The following is a 20,629-nucleotide window of genomic DNA, read 5'->3' on the forward strand; positions in this document are numbered from 1 at the left end:
GAATCCCCTCATACTTGAGCTGAAGTGCTTTATAAAGGAAAGAGACACAAGTCATCTACTGCCGTAACCACTACTACTACTACCACCACCATCCTCTCCATTATCCCTTCTTCTTCTCTTCCCCATATCTGCATGTACACAGTAGCAGATGTGAGCGGCCTCACAAGATAAACACGTCTTACTGGGGCAATGAGGAAGTGAAGCTGGTGTGTGTGCGTGAGGGTGTGTGCGTGTGTGTGTAAGGAGAGCGCGGGGCTCAGGGGATAATGTCCTCTGTGTCTGTTACAATGAGCTGTATACTCTGCTGTATACCAGCATCTACCGCTCATCCACCCTACTGGGACATAAGGCACCAAATACACCAACCATGGAAGAAGTCCGGCAACCGAGAGGAAACAGCAGAGGAACAGGAAATTGTGCAAAAAATCCTCACGTTTCTTTCAGTTTCCATTCTAAGTGTGGCACCACCTGCACAGTATTCACTACCTAGGCGGAGATGGGGAAGACGGTGAGGGACGTCCTGGTCCGATCGCTCAGTAACCTGGAAAAGAAATCGTTAAAGAAGTTTAGAAGGAAACTGAACGACTTTGAGATCAAGAAGGAATTTAACAAGATCCCCAGAGGAGAGCTGGAGGACGCTGATCCTGATGACGTTACTGATCTCATCCGGAGATACTACAAGGATTCCTATGGGGTGGAGGTGACCCTGGCTGTTCTGGAAGCCATCGATGAGAATAAGGAGGCCGAGACTCTAAGGAGCGCCTTACAGGAAGGTAAGAGCCATATATATATATATATATATATATATATATATATATATATATATATACTGCACAGCCCAACCACCTAAAGGGACCTTACTATAACAGGACACAGGGAACCAGTGGGGGGCGGTATTCCCATATCATACATATGACTAACAGATGTGGGGCCACCGCCACCATTCAGAACAGAGACCTCCCCCTCCCCCTCCTTCAGGCTGCAGAGTACAGGAGAGCAGCTTCTACAAAGTCTACATAACTCCTGTATACATTAACCATTTGTTCACCATTCATACATTCTAAGTCCCCAGGCATCATAGTAATCAAAGTAAAGATAATGTAGTAGCTGTCACCTGCAGTCCTATGTAACAGCACAGATAACACAGTGATATCTCTGAGTACAGATAATCTAGTAGTCACCTGCAGTCCTATGTAACACCACAGATAACACAATATCTCTGAGGACAGATAATGTAGTAGCTGTCACCTGCAGTCCTATGTAACAGCACAGATAACACAGTGATATCTCTGAGTACAGATAATCTAGTAGTCACCTGCAGTCCTATGTAACACCACAGATAACACAATGATATCTCTGAGGACAGATAATGTAGTAGATGTCACCTGCAGTCCTATGTAACAGCACAGATAAAACAGTGATATCTCTGAGTAGAGATAATGTATTAGTCACCTGCAGTCCTATGTAACAGCACAGATAACAGTGATATCTCTGAGTACAGATAATGTAGATGTCATCTGCAGTCCTATGTAACACCACAGATAACAGTGATATCTCTGAGTACAGATAATGTAGTAGATGGGACCTGCAGTCCTATGTAACACCACAGATAACACAGTGATATCTCTGAGTACAGATAATGTAGATGTCACCTGCAGTCCTATGTAACAGCACAGAAAACACAGTGATATCTCTGAGTACAGATAATGTAGTAGATGTCACCTGCAGTCCTATGTAACACCACAGATAACACAGTGATATCTCTGAGTACAGATAATGTAGTAGTCACCTGCAGTCCTATGTAACAGCACAGATAACACAGTGATATCTCTGAGTACAGATAATGTAGTAGCTGTCACCTGCAGTCCTATGTAACACCACAGATAACACAGTGATATCTCTGAGTACAGATAATGTAGTAGTCACCTGCAGTCCTATGTAACACCACAGATAACACAGTGATATCTCTGAGTACAGATAATGTAGTAGGTCTCACCTGCAGTCCTATGTAACAGCACAGATAACACAGTGATATCTCTGAGTACAGATAATGTAGTAGATGTCACCTGCAGTCCTATGTAACAGCACAGATAACACAGTGATATCTCTGAGTACAGATAATGTAGTAGTCACCTGCAGTCCTATGTAACATCACAGATAACACAGTGATATCTCTGAGTACAGATAATGTAGTAGCTGTCACCTGCAGTCCTATGTAACACCACAGATAACACAGTGATATCTCTGAGTACAGATAATGTAGTAGTCACCTGCAGTCCTATGTAACACCACAAATAACAGTGATATCTCTGAGTACAGATAATGTAGATGTCACCTGCAGTCCTATGTAACAGCACAGATAACACAGTGATATCTCTGAGTACAGATAATGTAGTAGCTGTCACCTGCAGTCCTATGTAACACCACAGATAACACAGTGATATCTCTGAGTACAGATAATGTAGTAGTCACCTGCAGTCCTATGTAACAGCACAGATAACACAGTGATATCTCTGAGTACAGATAATGTAGTAGCTGTCACCTGCAGTCCTATGTAACACAACAGATAACACAGTGATATCTCTGAGTACAGATAATGTAGTAGTCACCTGCAGTCCTATGTAACAGCACAGATAACACAGTGATATCTCTGAGTACAGATAATGTAGTAGTCACCTGCAGTCCTATGTAACACCACAGATAACAGTGATATCTCTGAGTACAGATAATGTAGATGTCACCTGCAGTCCTATGTAACAGCACAGATAACACAGTGATATCTCTGAGTACAGATAATGTAGTAGATGTCACCTGCAGTCCTATGTAACACCACAGATAACACAGTGATATCTCTGAGTACAGATAATGTAGTAGATGTCACCTGCAGTCCTATGTAACACCACAGATAACACAGTGATATCTCTGAGTACAGATAATGTAGTAGTCACCTGCAGTCCTATGTAACAGCACAGATAAAACAGTGATATCTCTTGAGTACAGATAATGTAGTAGTCACCTGCAGTCCTATGTAACACCACAGATAACACAGTGATATCTCTGAGTACAGACAGGCCCGTATCTGCCATGAGGCGAGGTGAAGTGTTTGCCTCAGGCGGCAGATAACACAGCCCTTGAGGGGGGCGGCATCAGCGTCCTGTGTCCTTATCATTACAACTAGTTACGGCTCAGTGCCCAGCCGTGTTTCCTGTCAGTTGCCTCATGAGAAGCGCTGAGGAGGCACTGGAAGCCTCGTATTCACAGGTATTCACATCACATAAGACATAGATATAGTGTCTCCTGTTAACCCTTTCAATAATGCAGTTATTATACTCTGCATCACTTACACACTGTAGAAAAGAAAAAGTTACCAGCAGCGGGGACGCTATATTATGTCTTCTCTGCACGGCCGACCTCCGACCTCAGCACAGTGCAAGAGCAGGAGAAGAGGCATAAAAGTCATGTTCTGCTCTGCTGTTAACTCTTTCTGTGTAGCAGAATATAAGTGATGCACAGTAATACTCTACATTCTGCAGTACTGAAAGAGTTAACAGAGCAGCCCGTTTTATGGCTCTTCTCCGGCTCCTGAGGTCAGAGGTCAGCAGTTGTAGATTGTTGTTTGTTTTGAAGCTCCCAGGGGGCCCATAGTGGCTCAAACAGTTAAAAAATCTGGTCACCGCACACTGTTATCTATAGTGCTGTCCCATACACACTGTGATGCTGCACTGTGCCTGTCCTGGATCTTCTCTCCCTGACTATTGCTCTGAGGGGGGGGAGGGGGCGCTTTGTCAGTTTTCGCCTCAGGCGGCAAAAAAGCTAGAATCGGCCCTGAGTACAGATAATGTAGTAGCTGTCACCTGCAGTCCTATGTAACAGCACAGATAACACAGTGATATCTCTGAGTACAGATAATGTAGTAGTCACCTGCAGTCCTATGTAACAGCACAGATAACACAGTGATATCTCTGAGTACAGACAATGTAGTAGTCACCTGCAGTCCTATGTAACAGCACAGATAACACAGTGATATCTCTGAGTACAGACAATGTAGTAGTCACCTGCAGTCCTATGTAACACCACAGCTGTATTAGCTTCCTCCATGCTGGTGTGTAGTTCTCTCAGTTCTTCTCTTCTATGTTTTCCAGTCAGTGGCTGGGGATCTCAGGACGCGACCAATGGAGCAGACAATAGGGCAGACAATGGAGCGCCCCCTGGAGGTGAGCAGTAGATTGGAGGCTACTTATACTATGTCCTCAGTATAATCCAATAAGGGAATTAAGGCAGAGTGTTATACAGTATCCAGAAGACTCTGTGTATTAGTGTATACAGGAGGGGGGGGGGGGGGTCCTATAACTGCTAGATGACAGGTGGGGGGGGGCTTAAATTGGGGTGGGGGTCTTAAAGGGGATTACTAGATACTCTATGACAGGTTATAACTCATCTCTTTCTCATTTATTATATTTTTTTAGCACCGGCTGAGAAGGAGCCTCAGAGGACGCCAGAAGGTGATATGAGTCTAAGGGGGTAATAAACATAAAGGGAACAAAAAACATAGAAAACACTAGTCCAAACATTTACTATTTGCTGCTGGGAAGGAAACGCTCACAAATCTTAGGCTGGGTTCACACTGCCTTTTTGCAATCCGTTTTTTTCATCTGTTTTTTGCAAAAAACGGATGAAAAAAAACGGATGCATTTGTGTGCATCCGTTTTGATCCGTTTTTCCATTGATTTCCATTGTAAAAAACGGATCAAAACGGATCCTTTTTTTTTAAGGACGCAAAAACATAGCTGACACTACTTTTGTGTCCGTTAAAAAAAAAAAAACGGATCCATTTTTTGCAAAAACGGATTGCAAAAACGCAGTGTGAACCCAGCCTTATTAGTTTTCCCCTATTGTAAATATTGCACAAAAACAATCAATATTAATAATAAATAGTAAATAAACATTATAAATAAATAGTCCTCAACTACACTGAAACGGCTCCGCCCTAACTCCTCCCATTATTCTCATGTCATAAACACAACCACTCAATTCTGTCTCCAGGTAAAACATCATCCATACCGATCAGTGGAGGCCGGACTGAGCGGACAGCTCAGGCACATACACATACATATGACTCGGGGAAAAGGCCTGTCCCGGGTGACGGACTGACCGCTCAGCCAATCAGTGACTGAAGTGGTGTCCTGCCCTAGTCACTGACTGGCTGAGCGGCCGTCCATCAGCCGGGATGTAACGTGTCAGCTCCTTTAAAGTCAATGATGCTGAACTGTAATACCACACACAACCTGAGGACAGGCAGGGCGCTGTTTGTGCATAAAAAGGATAACTCTAAGCAAGATACAAAAATTCACAGGGGGCAGTGGGCATATAATAAATAATCAATACTTACCCACCCCATGTCCCCGCAGCCACAGCATCACCGATCCCAGACCTCCACTGGCCTCCTGCAACTCCTGCTACATCACAGGGATGCCCACTCAGCCAGTCACTGACTGACTGAGCAGGTACCCTCTCCTGGGTTGTGACAACACAGGAAGCTGGGAGTTGTAGTAGACCAAAGACTGTCAGTGAGCGGTGGTGCTGCAGCTCTGCGGACCTGAGAATGGGTAAGTATAGATTCTTTATTATGCTCCCCCCATCCCCTGCCCTCCGTGAATTTTTGTATCTTTTCTGGAGTACTCCTTTAATTTTTGAGGGTTCTAGTAAGATCACTGAGAGATAAAGAGAACACTGCTCCTGACCTCCATGTTTGATGTAAAAGTTTTTTTCACGAGTGAAGGTTTTTCTTTTTGGAGAAGGGGTAAAATAGCTACAAACATTTATATATCTATATTATTAAAAAAAATGTTTCATTATAGACAGTGGAAGGATTTTAGGATCTTCACTTGGTTTTAATATTACGGTTATAAATTACCACACATATTCCTTTGTCGTTTCTCTTGTACAAACTCACCAATTTTGAAGTAAATAAATCTTCCCATTTTCTCAGCCCTCTGTGTTTTTGAGTCTCACACAATAAAAGTATACATTCAGAGATAAAGGAAATGTATGAGTTGAACTGAGCCCACCGTAACTTCACCTGTCACTTCCACCTGACTCCTGAACCTCCCAACCAAAACTGTAATAGTTCATAAAATTTGCCATTTTTTACCTAGTTACATATTTTTGCACAATAAATTCAATGCTATAAACATATAACATGAAAAAAAAACTATGAAAATTGTACTAAACAAAACTAATTGTCGACTCCAGCACTGAGGAAAACCCCCCTGTGGAGGAAACCTCTAGGGAACCATGGCTGAAGAATTGCCTTTGGTAAATACCAAGCTGTCTAATCTGAGGAACATTCTGAGTGATTTCCAGCAAAAGATGTGATGAAGGCTAAAAAAGCACTAAAATCCCAGCTACACACAGATCATTGTGCACAATATACACAGGACTAGTATTACACAGGAGTCATATTACATCACGGGGAGGCTGCATTATAGACATCAGTGTGATAGGGAAAGCCATGCTGTCAGTGTGATAGGAAACCTCTCTTGTATCTTGTCATTCCAGATGAGGAGCATTTTGTGGTCAGACATTATGTGGAGCTGATACAGCGGGTGACCCTGGTCGCTCCCATCTTGGACGATCTTTTTCAGTGGAAGCTGCTGACACCTGAAGGATATAACAGAGTGCGGAGCATGGCCACCTCCCAGGAGAAGATGCGAGTGCTCATGGGTTACGTTGTATCCTGGGGAGATGTAGACAAGGATCGGCTCCTGCAATCTCTACGAAAACATAATGCTCCGCTCATCCGGGATCTGGAGGGAAGATAAAGACTAGAGGACGCTCCTGTAGGTGAAGAGAGATGGAGCGGCTTGTATCACCTGGAGCAGTACGGCTCGTCTTGTCCTTGATCTTTGTATATGTGTAAAACACAAAATAACTGTCTGTGAAATAGTCGGACGTTCTTATTACTCAGAGGAAAAAGACAACAACTACCCCCACGACTACAGAGGAGTTTAGGTGGCTTCTATGTCCTTTTAAAAACCATTGAATCTGTTAACCCCGTAATGAATCGGCCAATTGTCATTGTTTCTTTTCCCCCCCTCACTGCCCAGAAGCCATAACTCTTATCATTTTCTGTCTATAGGTTTTTTTGTAGGACCAGTTTTACATTGCAGTGAAACTTATTGTGTCACCGAAATTCTGCAGCAAAATCCACTGCGATTCCCGATCCTGTCATTTTCTATGGGTTTACATACTGGCAGGGGATTCTTCATTCTGCTGCGAGTACATGAAGCTTCTTCCCACTGAACCCACTGCTGCTGGGCTACTACACTACCTGGCCACACTCCCACTTGCTGCTCTGAGGTTCTGCTCAGCCAATCAGTGCATTGCCCCGCCTCCAGGGAGCCGGGAGCCTGAGAAGCAGCCAGGAGTAAGGCCAGGTAACATATTAGCCCAGCAGCAGGGGGTTAAATGGGAAGAAGCTTTAGATTCTCACAGAGAAATGGAAACTCCGCTGCCAGCATGTAAACCCATAGAAAATGGCAGGACTAGGAATTACAGTGGAACTCGCAGTGTTCTGATCTGGTACATGTGAAGCTAGCCTAAGACTGAAAAAACATATTTACAAAGTAAAATTGAAAGAACTTTTGCTAACCTTGGAGACTTTATGGTGTTACCTGTATTCTGTGGGTTGGTGCAATTATAACAATATCAAACTTATAGAACTTTTGTTTAATTTTACTACTTTTAACTAATTTAACCTTTAACCCTTTCACAACCTGGGATCATTGAGGCCTCAATGCCCAGGTCGGGATTTGACATCAGCTTATGGGATCATAATGATCCTATAAGCTGATGTCCCCTGTGTCTGCCCCTTCTCCGCTGTCCTCTGCCGCTGTCATAATCTTGTGACAGCGGCAGGGGAGAGAGGGGGGGAGGGGGCAGAGCGCAATTTTATTTCCCATCTATGGGTTTTGTGCTAGTACAGCCTGTCTGAGGCAGACTTTTTTTAGCAGAGCAGCCAATATGGCTGATATGGAGTCAAGGGGGGGCTACACAGAGGGGGTCTACTTATAAGGGGGACAACACGGGGGGCATCTGTAAGGGGAAAAACACAGAGGGGCCATCTATGAGGGGAACAACACAGAGGGGCCATCTATAAGGGGGACTACACAGGAGGGAGGGCATCTATAAGGGGGACAACACAGGGGGTCCATCTATAAGGGGAACACCACAGAGGGGAGCCATCTATAAGGGGGACCACACAGAGGGGCCATATATAAGGGGAACAACACAGGGGGTCTATCTATCAGGGGAAAAACACAGAGGGGTCATCTATAAGGGTGACTACACAGAGGGGCCATCTATAAGGGGGACTAAACAGAGGGGGGGCCATCTATAAGGGGGACAACACAGGGGGTCCATCTATAACAGGGAATACACAGAGGGGCCATCTATAAGGAGGGGATACACAGAGGAGCCATCTATAAGGGGGACTACACAGAGGGGCCATCTATAAGGGGAACAACACAGAGGGGCCATCTATAAGGTAAACAACACAGGGGGTCCATCTATAAGGGGAACAACACAGGGGGTCCATCTATAAGGGGAACAACACAGAGGAGCCATCTATCAAGGGGACTACACAGAGGAGCCATCTATAAGGGGAACAACACAGAGGGGCTATCTATAAGGGGAACAACACAGAGGAGCCATCTATCAAGGGGACTACACAGAGGGGCCATCTATAAGGGGCACAACACAGAGGAGCCATCTATAAGGGGGACTACACAGATGAGCCATCTATAAGGGGGACAACACAGGGGGTCCATCTATAAGGGGGACTACACAGATGGGCCATCTATAAGAGGGAATACACAGAGGGGCCATCTATAAGGGGAACAACACAGAGGGGCCATCTATAAGGTAAACAACACAGAGGGGCCATCTATAAGGGGGGACTACACAGAGGGGGGCCATCTATGAGAGGGACAACACGGGGTCCATCTATAGGGAGGACTACACAGGGGGGGTCCATCTATAAGGGGACCAGCTGTTTTATTGTCGCCACTTGGTCTGATTTGGTCTGCAAAGGGACCCACTGAGGCTCTGTCGCCCAAGAACCTGGAGCCTGGGCCTCACCATCTATGGTGGAAGTCCACACGAAAATAAAAACTATTCCTCAGTCTATCCATCATTTGTCTCCTAAACTCTGTATAACATTAAAATGAGTACACCGTGAGTCAGTAATGTTCCTAAACCTGAGAGTGTTACAGCCAGGGGCAGGACTGTGCGGATTATAGTCACCTTTATGAATCCTGCCTCCCCAGCACCTAGGGGGCGCGTCACAGTCTGAGAATCATTGCAATAAATGATTGATCACTACTGATCGTGGCATATAAGGGGTTAATGACTGAGATCAGCGGGATTGTCAAAGGTAAAGCTTTGGTTTTCCAGGCTAATGGGAATTGTAGTCTTGCAACAGCTGGAGGTTGGAAGGTTCCTCATCCTTGCCTTATGCTGCGTTTACACGTAACGATTATTGGCCCGATCGTACGATTAGCGATGTCGGATTTACGATTTTTTTTTTTATAACGATCAGCGTTTAGACAGTACGATATATCGTACGAAAATTCGCACTGCGATCGTTTTGCGATCGTTTAAGCCTATCTCACACATTGGTTAAATCGGCGAACGACTGTTCACACGGAACGATTTGCGAATTTTTTGCGTACGATGAACGGCGATTTGCTGACCTGATAAAAGATCACGATGTACGATTTATCGTGCGTCGTTCGATCGTTCGCTGCGTTTACACGTACGATTATCGTTCGAATTCTCACGAATTCGCAAATTCGCACGATAATCGTTACGTGTAAACGCAGCATCTGATCCTACATTAGACAATTCTTCTGGCCGCTCCTCTCTCTCTTACTCCGTCATTAAATCCTTTACTCTTCTTCAGGTATACGATGCATCTCGCCTAGTACTTCCCACGGATAGGGACTATAGATTATACTCTCCTCCACACGACTCATATAGCCGTATAGATCATATCCTTATACAACATAACACTCTCCCTTGGCTTGTACCCTCCTCCATTGGCCACATCCTGGGGTCTCATCACGCCCAGTGGAGTGTTCACTCCGTCTTCCTCTTCTCACCAGGGGAGTGGGGACCTGGAGACTCAGTGAGGCCTGTGGTCTGTGTAGCTGACATACGTCAGATGATAACTAACGTTTTCAGACCACACTCGAAGGGTTTTCATAAAACATGGCGCCCGTCTCAGAAAAGAGAAGGCATATGCGCTCTATAACACCTGACGAGACGCTCTGCAGCTGCATTTTTAGCGAACAACCAACGACGAGTTGAGAACATATTGAAATATCACAATAAACGATTTCTCGCTCGTCGCTTGATGGTACGCTGTGTTTACACGAGCCAATTATCTCTCAAATGCCATCGTTATCGCGAAAATTCGAACGATAATCGTTACGTGTAAAGGCGCCGTTACTCTACAAACTGTTGTTGTCTAATGAGTCCTCCGCGCTTCCACCTTACTGCTCTGCATGTGACCGCAGCTGAATAAACAATTTACGGCTCCTGCTAAAAAAATCAAAAAACGGATCAAAACGTATTTGCTTTTTTTTAATGTGTAAACATTTGCGTGGTCGACCACATTTTTGTGTATGCTAAAAAAAAACGGATGCGTTTTGATCAGTTTTTTTTTTTTTAATAATGGAAGTCAGTGGAAAAACAAAACAGATCAAAAAGGATGAACACGAATGCATCTTTTTTTTCATCTGATTTTTTTTTTTTGCATGAAATGCTCTCCCCTCCCCTGTATTATTATACGCTCTGGCTGCTGCTCTCCCCTGTATTATTATAGGCTCTGGCTGCTGCTCTCCCCTCCCCTGTATTATTATAGGCTCTAGCTGCTGCTCCCCCCTCCCCTGTAATATTATAGGCTCTGGCTGCTGCTCTCCCCTCCCCTGTATTATTATAGGCTCTGGCTGCTGCTCTCCCCTGTATTATTATAGGCTCTGGCTGCTGCTCTCCCCTCCCCTGTATTATTATAGGCTCTAGCTGCTGCTCCCCCCTCCCCTGTAATATTATAGGCTCTGGCTGCTGCTCTCCCCTCCCCTGTATTATTATAGGCTCTGGCTGCTGCTCTCCCCTCCCCTGTATTATTATAGGCTCTGGCTGCTGCTCTCCCCTCCCCTGTATTATTATAGGCTCTGGCTGCTGCTCTCCCCTCCCCTGTATTTTTATAGGCTCTGGCTGCTGCTCTCCCCTCCCCTGTATTATTATAGGCTCTGGCTGCTGCTCTCCCCTGTATTATTATAGGCTCTGGCTGCTGCTCTCCCCTCCCCTGTATTATTATAGGCTCTGGCTGCTGCTCTCCCCTCCCCTGTATTATTATAGGCTCTGGCTGCTGCTCTCCCCTCCCCTGTATTATTATAGGCTCTGGCTGCTGCTCTCCCCTCTCCTGTATTATTATAGGCTCTGGCTGCTGCTCTCCCCTCCCCTGTATTTTTATAGGCTCTGGCTGCTGCTCTCCCCTCCCCTGTATTATTATAGGCTCTGGCTGCTGCTCTCCCCTGTATTATTATAGGCTCTGGCTGCTGCTCTCCCCTCCCCTGTATTATTATAGGCTCTGGCTGCTGCTCTCCCCTCCCCTGTATTATTATAGGCTCTGGCTGCTGCTCTCCCCTCCCCTGTATTATTATAGGCTCTGGCTGCTGCTCTCCCCTCCCCTGTATTTTTATAGGCTCTGGCTGCTGCTCTCCCCTCCCCTGTATTATTATAGGCTCTGGCTGCTGCTCTCCCCTGTATTATTATAGGCTCTGGCTGCTGCTCTCCCCTCCCCTGTATTATTATAGGCTCTGGCTGCTGCTCTCCCCTCCCCTGTATTATTATAGGCTCTGGCTGCTGCTCTCCCCTCCCCTGTATTATTATAGGCTCTGGCTGCTGCTCTCCCCTCTCCTGTATTATTATAGGCTCTGGCTGCTGCTCTCCCCTCCCCTGTATTATTATAGGCTCTGGCTGCTGCTCTCCCCTCCCCTGTATTATTATAGGCTCTGGCTGCTGCTCTCCCCTGTATTATTATAGGCTCTGGCTGCTGCTCTCCCCTGTATTATTATAGGCTCTGGCTGCTGCTCTCCCCTCCCCTGTATTATTATAGGCTCTGGCTGCTGCTCTCCCCTTCCCTGTATTATTATAGGCTCTGGCTGCTGCTCTCCCCAGTATTATTATAGGCTCTGGCTGCTGCTCTCCCCTCCCCTGTATTATTATAGGCTCTGGCTGCTGCTCTCCCCTCCCCTGTATTATTATAGGCTCTGGCTGCTGCTCTCCCCTCCCCTGTATTATTATAGGCTCTGGCTGCTGCTCTCCCCTCCCCTGTATTATTATAGGCTCTGGCTGCTGCTCTCCCCTCCCCTGTATTATTATAGGCTCTGGCTGCTGCTCTCCCCTCCCCTGTATTATTATAGGCTCTGGCTGCTACTCTCCCCTCCCCTGTATTATTATAGGCTCCAGCTGCTGCTCTCCCCTCCCCTGTATTATTATAGGCTCTGGCTGCTGCTCTCCCTTCTCCTGTATTATTATAGGCTCTGGCTGCTGCTCTCCCCTGTATTATTATAGGCTGCTGCTCTCCTCTGTATTATTATAGGCTCTGGCTGCTGCTCTCCCCTCCCCTGTATTATTATAGGCTCTGGATGCTGCTCTCCCCAGTATTATTATAGGCTCTGGCTGCTGCTCTCCCCTCCCCTGTATTATTATAGGCTCTGGCTGCTGCTCTCCCCTGTATTATTATAGGCTCTGGCTGCTGCTCTCCCCTCCCCTGTATTATTATAGGCTGCTGCTCTCCCCTGTATTATTATAGGCTCTGGCTGCTACTCTCCCCTCCCCTGTATTATTATAGGCTCTGGCTGCTGCTCTCCCCTCCCCTGTATTATTATAGGCTCTGGCTGCTGCTCTCCCCTCCCCTGTATTATTATAGGCTCTGGATGCTGCTCTCCCCAGTATTATTATAGGCTCTGGCTGCTGCTCTCCCCTCCCCTGTATTATTATAGGCTCTGGCTGCTGCTCTCCCCTGTATTATTATAGGCTCTGGCTGCTGCTCTCCCCTCCCCTGTATTATTATAGGCTGCTGCTCTCCCCTGTATTATTATAGGCTCTGGCTGCTACTCTCCCCTCCCCTGTATTATTATAGGCTCCAGCTGCTGCTCTCCTCTGTATTATTATAGGCTCTGGCTGCTGCTCTCCCTTCTCCTGTATTATTATAGGCTCTGGCTGCTGCTCTCCCCTGTATTATTATAGGCTGCTGCTCTCCTCTGTATTATTATAGGCTCTGGCTGCTGCTCTCCCCTCCCCTGTATTATTATAGGCTCTGGCTGCTGCTCTCCCCTCCCCTGTATTATTATAGGCTCTGGCTGCTGCTCTCCCCTCTTCTGTATTATTATAGGCTCTGGCTGCTGCTCTCCCCTCCCCTGTATTATTATAGGCTCTGGCTGCTGCTCTCCCCTCCCCTGTATTATTATAGGCTCTGGCTGCTGCTCTCCCCTGTATTATTATAGGCTCTGGCTGCTGCTCTCCCCAGTATTATTATAGGCTCTGGCTGCTGCTCTCCTCTCCCCTGTATTATTATAGGCTCTGGCTGCTGCTCTCCCCTCCCCTGTATTATTATAGGCTCTGGCTGCTGCTCTCCCCTGTATTATTATAGGCTCTGGCTGCTGCTCTCCCCTCCCCTGTATTATTATAGGCTCTGGCTGCTGCTCTCCCCAGTATTATTATAGGCTCTGGCTGCTGCTCTCCCCTCCCCTGTATTATTATAGGCTCTGGCTGCTGCTCTCCCCAGTATTATTATAGGCTCTGGCTGCTGCTCTCCCCTGTATTATTATAGGCTCTGGCTGCTGCTCTCCCCTCCCCTGTATTATTATAGGCTCTGGCTGCTGCTTTCCCCTCCCCTGTATTATTATAGGCTCTGGCTGCTGCTCTCCCCTCCCCTGTATTATTATAGGCTCTGGCTGCTGCTCTCCCCTGTATTATTATAGGCTCCGGCTGCTGCTCTCCCCTGTATTATTATAGGCTCTGGCTGCTGCTCTCCCCTCCCCTGTATTATTATAGGCTCTGGCTGCTGCTCTCCCCTCCCCTGTATTATTATAGGCTCCGGCTGCTGCTCTCCCCTGTATTATTATAGGCTCTGGCTGCTGCTCTCCCCTCTCCTGTATTATTATAGGCTCCGGCAGCTGCTCTCCCCTCTCCTGTATTATTATAGGCTCTGGCTGCTGCTCTCCCTTGTATTATTATAGGCTCTAGCTGCTGCTCTCCCCTCTCCTGTATTATTATAGGCTCTGGCTGCTGCTCTCCCCTCTCCTGTATTATTATAGGCTCTGGCTGCTGCTCTCCCCTGTATTATTATAGGCTCTGGCTGCTGCTCCCCCCTCCCCTGTATTATTATAGGCTCTGGCTGCTGCTCCACCCTCCCCTGTATTATTATAGGCTCTGGCTGCTGCTCTCCCCTATATTATTATAGGCTCTGGCTGCTGCTCTCCCTTCTCCTGTATTATTATAGGCTCTGGCTGCTGCTCTCCCCTCCCCAGTATTATTATAGGCTCTGGCTGCTGCTCTCCCCTGTATTATTATAGGCTCTGACTGCTGCTCTCCCCTGTATTATTATAGGCTCTAGCTGCTGCTCTCCCCTCTCCTGTATTATTATAGGCTCTGGCTGCTGCTCTCCCCTCTCCTGTATTATTATAGGCTCTGGCTGCTGCTCTCCCCTGTATTATTATAGGCTCTGGCTGCTGCTCCCCCCTCCCCTGTATTATTATAGGCTCTGGCTGCTGCTCCCCCTCTCCTGTATTATTATAGGCTCTGGCTGCTGCTCTCCCCTCCCCTGTATTATTATAGGCTCTGGCTGCTGCTCTCCCCTCTTCTGTATTATTATAGGCTCTGGCTGTTGCTCTCCCCTCTCCTGTATTATTATAGGCTGTGGCTGCTGCTCTCCCCTGTATTATTATAGGCTGTGGCTGCTGCTCTCCTCTCCCCTGTATTATTATAGACTCTGGCGCTGCTCTCCCCTCCCCTATATTATTATAGGCTCTGGCTGCTGCTCTCCCCTCCCCTGTATTATTATAGGCTCTGGCTGCTGCTCTCCCCTGTATTATTATAGGCTCTGGCTGCTGCTCTCCTCTGTATTATTATAGGCTCTGGCTGCTGCTCTCCCCTGTATTATTATAGGCTCCGGCTGCTGCTCTCCCCTGTATTATTATAGGCTCTGGCTGCTGCTCTCCCCTCCCCTGTATTATTATAGGCTCTGGCTGCTGCTCTCCTCTGTATTATTATAGGCTCTGGCTGCTGCTCTCCCCTGTATTATTATAGGCTCCGGCTGCTGCTCTCCTCTCCCCTGTATTATTATAGGCACTGGCGCTGCTCTCCCCTCCCCTATATTATTATAGGCTGCTGCTCTCCTCTGTATTATTATAGGCTCTGGTTGCTGCTCTCCCCTGTATTATTATAGGCTCTGCCTGCTGCTCTCCCCTGTATTATTATAGGCTCTGGCTGCTGCTCTCCCCTGTATTATTATAGGCTCCGGCTGCTGCTCTCCTCTCCCCTGTATTATTATAGGCTCTGGCTGCTGCTCTCCCCTGTATTGTTATAGGCTCTGGCTGCTACTCTCCCCTCCCCTGTATTATTATTGGCTCCGGCTGCTGCTCTTCCCTGTATTATTATAGGCTCTGGCTGCTGCCCTCCCCTGTATTATTATAGGCTCTGGCTGCTGCTCTCCCCTCCCCTGTATTATTATAGGCTCTGGCTGCTGCTCTCCCCTCCCCTGTATTATTATAGGCTCTGGCTGCTGCTCTCCCCTCCCCTGTATTATTATAGGCTCTGGCTGCTGCTCTCCCCTCCCCTGTATTATTATAGGCTCTGGCTGCTGGTCTCCCCTCTCCTGTATTATTATAGGCTCTGGCTGCTGCTCTCCCCTCTCCTGTATTATTATAGGCTCTGGCTGCTGCTCTCCCCTGTATTATTATAGCCTCAGCAGCTTTGCTCTGTGGTGATGGTCTCTCATGAGGTGATGTTGTTCCCCTTAGCAGCTTTGCTCTGTGGTGATGGTCTCTCCTGAGGTGATGTTGTTCCCCTCAGCAGCTTTGCTCTGTGGTGATGGTCTCTCCTGAGGTGATGTTGTTCCCTCAGCAGCTTTGCTCTGTGGTGATGGTCTCTCCTGAGGTGATGTTGTTCCCCTCAGCAGCTTTGCTCTGTGGTAATGGTCTCTCCTGAGGTGATGTTGTTCCCCTCAGCAGCTTTTACTCTGTGGTGATGGTCTCTCCTGAGGTGATGTTGTTCCCCTCAGCATCTTTGCTCTGTGGTGATGGTCTCTCCTGAGGTGATGTTGTTCCCCTCAGCAGCTAGTCACTTGTCTCGCTAAACACTGCAACTGCCAACCTTATATAGGGGCCTATTTGCATACCCCGCCCACTTGCTGGCACTTTCTAGGCTTACAACACTACCTAGAGCAGTTCCCACTAAGGACAGTAGGTGTATCGCTGTTTTGTGTGGTGGGCAGTGAAGAGCATGTAACCCATTCTCTGCCTGCCAGTTACACTGGTACAGAGAAATACACATAACAGTTTAATATAAGACATATTAACTCCTAGAATATGCAATAAAGCACTTGTGGACAGGTGCCATCCTGAGCCCAGCCACAGGGATTGTGCTCTGGTATACTACATATATGTTACAGGAGGAAGAAGGGAAAGGAGGGACATGGCGGAGTGCTGGGTGTGGCTGTATACAGGAGCAGATGTGAGTGCGGCCACATAAGATAAACATTTCTTACTAGAAGAATAAGGAAGTACAGCTGGCCTGGTTACAGGAAGGGTGGGGGTGGGGGTGGGGTGGGGTGCCGCTCAGGGGATTTATGTTACACTGTGCCGCACATCCAGAAGTGTCACCTACAGCATAACAACATCTACAGCTCATCCGCATCAGTGCATAAATAGCAACAATTCTTAAAAAGATGGGAGAAGTAATACGACTATTAGAGGAAACGAGGAGCAAAGTAACAGGAAGCTGTGGTGACACAGGGGAGAACAGTGGTGTAATACTACGCAGGGCCGGCGGGGGGCGCGGGTGCTGTTTGAGGTGTCACATGACCGGGAGGTCTTCCGGCTAATTCTTTGTCAGTGATGGAAAGTGCAGGTGACACTAGGAGGCCAGGACACCACTGTAAATCCAACATTTATAGGAAGTGGCATAGCAAAGTGTATACATATATATATATATATATATATATATATATATATATATATATCAGGTATAGCAGAAGGTAGATACAGCTTATACGCTGTACAGTAAGGGTAGAATAGTAACAGGTAACTCTAGAGCACTTTGGTAGAGAGGCAGCCTGGTTGCTATGGGCCTGGTTGCTATGGGCCTGGTTGCTATGGGCCTGGTTGCTATGGGCTATAGATCTATGTAAGGGGAAACTCAGTCCAGTTAGACTAGAAGATGTGTAAATACTCACAGAAGAATGCGGCAGATCTGTCACACGACACCTGAGGAATGCACACAGGATCAGTCACACAGAAGCTGATCAGTCCTGCTTAAAGAACTATAGATGTCGGGGGTCCCTGAGAAGGAAGTGATTCAACCGTGGCCTAAGAGGGTGTTGGAGCTTGATGCTATCCTCACAGCGGTGACGGGCGGCAGGGAATCGCTTGTTGCAGCTTTGGGAAGTGCTGGAGTCGACTTCTTGTGGCCACTTCAGGGACACTTTACTCCATGGCAGGTTCAGGGGCCCTGGAGGCAAAAACCTCTCTGTACTGACCAGCCTTCCTCAAGTTTGATTCCACTTGTATACGGTGCAGCTTGTCGTACCTTATACCCCAGTGTTGCTGATTTCTGTACATTATCAGTGACTGAACTCTGTCATACATAAAGAAGTATAGAGAACACTGGTGAGCGGTCTGATGGAGTGATATGTAAGCAGGTGCTATAGTCAGTGTTGAAGAGGGGGGGTCACGGGTCCCGCTGTTGAACAGTGATGGGCGAATCCGGACCGCATAGTCTAGGTCTGTGCCTGAATCTGTGTGTTTAGGTACCCAGGTAACGTCGGTGGGGAGGAAGCGTCCTCTCAGTGTCCTGTGCAGCATGTGTTGGATCCAATAAAGGTGAAATTTATGGTGAAGTGCCGCTGAAACATTTTCTTCTTTTTGCATGGATCAAGTTGTACCACTGTAAGGCAGAGCACCAGCTACACCGATCCGGGAGGGAGAAGGGTCCTTTACAAACCTCCAGACTGGGACCTGTAGTGCCGGTGATTGTTTGGAACTGTGTATACACAGATATACACATACACAGACATACACATACTCAGATATACACAGACATACACATACACAGATATACACAGACACACAGATACACAGATATACACATACACATACATATACATACACAGATATACACATACACATACACAGACATACACATACACAGATATACACATACCCAGATATACACAGACACACACATACACAGACATATAGATACACATACACAGATATACACATACACAGACATACACATACACAGACATACACATACAGAGATATACACATGCACAGACATACATATACACAGACATATACATATACATACACATACACAGATATACACATACACAGATATTACACATACACAGACAAATACATACACAGATATACACATACACATATACACATACACAGATATACACATACACAGACATACACATACACAGATATACACACACATACACAGATATACCCATACACAGATATACACACACACATACACAGATATACACATACACAGGCATATACATACACAGATATACACATACACAGACACACACATACACAGATATACACATACACAGACATATACATACACAGATAAACACATACACAGACACACATATACACAGATATACACATACACAGACATACACATACACAGACGCACACATACACAGATATACACATACACAGATATACACAGACATACACATACACAGACAAATACATACACAGATATACACATACACAGACATATACAGACATACACAGACATACACAGACATATACATACACAGACACACACATACACAGACATATACATACACAGACACACACATACACAGATATACACATACACAGATATACACAGACATACACATACACAGACAAATACATACACAGATATACACATACACAGACATATACAGACATACACATACACAGACATACACAGACATATACATACACAGATATACACATACATATACATACACAGATATACACAGACACAAACATACACAGACATACACATACACAGACATACACAGATATACACATACACAGACATACACATACACAGACCCAGATATACACATACACAGACATACACAAATATACACATGCACATACACACACATACACAGACATACACAGATATACACATACACAGACATACACATACACAGATATACACATACACAGACATACACATACATACACATACACAGATATACACATACACAGACATACACATACACAGATATACACATACATAGATATACACAGACATACATACACAGGGATATACACAGATATTACACATACACAGACTATTGTATGTTGCAGCCTCTTTATACTTTAAAAAATCAAAAAAATTTAAACTGAAGCATGAGAATACGGCCTGAAGAAGGCTAACCCAAGTAAACAGACAGATATGAATGTGGGGAAAGCTGATTTCATGTTAAAATGTCATAATATTCAACATGTAACAGCTGGAGTATAGTGGATCCGCTGAACCTCCGCTAGCGATGGAGTAAGCCGCACAAGGGAGAGAAATCTAAGGTTCTGCTGGTCATCACCAGTGCCAGCCGTGAGGCCGGATGGACTTGCTGCCACAGGTGACCCCCAGGTACAACTTGCTTGCATAGGTGGCTTGATGAAGAGAAGTAAAGAAAAGTGAGACTGGTGTATAGTCGGGGACAGGCAGGCAGGTCAGGACCTCTGACAGGAACCAAAAGACAGATGAAACTAAAGATTTCTTCTAAAGCAAACACTACTTATACTATGCAGTGCTAAGCAACAGAAAGGGAGAGCAGCCACCAAGGACCACCCTAGCCCACGCCAGGAATGCCTCAAAAAACTGCAGGACAGACTCCTGAAACAATAGGAGCTGATCCCAGTAGGCCAAAGCTACCGTTATATAAAAGGTCTACGTATTCTACTGCACTGTGCAGGTTAATGTTCACACTACGTAAAATTACGGCTGTAGTTCTCGCTGCAGAACTACGGCAGTAGTTTTCAGTTGTGGAACATAGCCTTATTTTGAATGGGATCCCGGCTGGAGCGTGCACACATAGTACACGCTCTGGCCGGGATCCCATGCGGCGGCGGAAAAAACTGACATGTCAGTTTTCTGCGGCCGGAATTCAGTGAATTCCGGCCGCAGAAAGACCTGTCAGTTCACACAGTGAAGCGAGCGGCTCCGGCCGCTTGCTTCACTGTGTGCTATGGGAAGCTCTGATGCGGGCGCGCGCTCTGTCACGGAACGGCCGGTCTCTAACGTAGTGTGA

At 46.3% G+C, this 20,629-nt stretch overlaps 2 protein-coding genes across 5 annotated transcripts in view; one reads left to right on the plus strand and one right to left on the minus strand.

Annotated features, from left to right (window-relative positions):
- Window positions 1-561, minus strand: part of TRIM72 (tripartite motif containing 72) — a 37,554-nt gene extending 36,993 nt beyond the window's left edge. For 3 of the 4 annotated variants that reach the window (XM_069984595.1, XM_069984588.1, XM_069984594.1), the window contains exon 1: window positions 434-561. The gene's annotated coding sequence lies outside the window, so the exon portion shown is untranslated. The other variant, XM_069984589.1, reaches the window with a different exon arrangement.
- Window positions 235-8,024, plus strand: LOC138801595 (apoptosis-associated speck-like protein containing a CARD). The gene is made up of 4 exons (XM_069984596.1): window positions 235-773; window positions 4,143-4,214; window positions 4,467-4,502; window positions 6,559-8,024. The coding sequence occupies exons 1-4, from the start codon at window positions 497-499 to the stop codon at window positions 6,819-6,821; spliced, it is 648 nt and encodes a 215-aa protein (XP_069840697.1). The 5' UTR covers window positions 235-496; the 3' UTR covers window positions 6,822-8,024.
- The last annotated feature ends 12,605 nt before the right edge of the window (window positions 8,025-20,629 follow it).

The sequence above is a fragment of the Dendropsophus ebraccatus genome, chromosome 9, assembly GCF_027789765.1.
Source record: "Dendropsophus ebraccatus isolate aDenEbr1 chromosome 9, aDenEbr1.pat, whole genome shotgun sequence".
In the NCBI taxonomy this organism is placed as follows: Eukaryota; Metazoa; Chordata; class Amphibia; order Anura; family Hylidae; genus Dendropsophus; species Dendropsophus ebraccatus.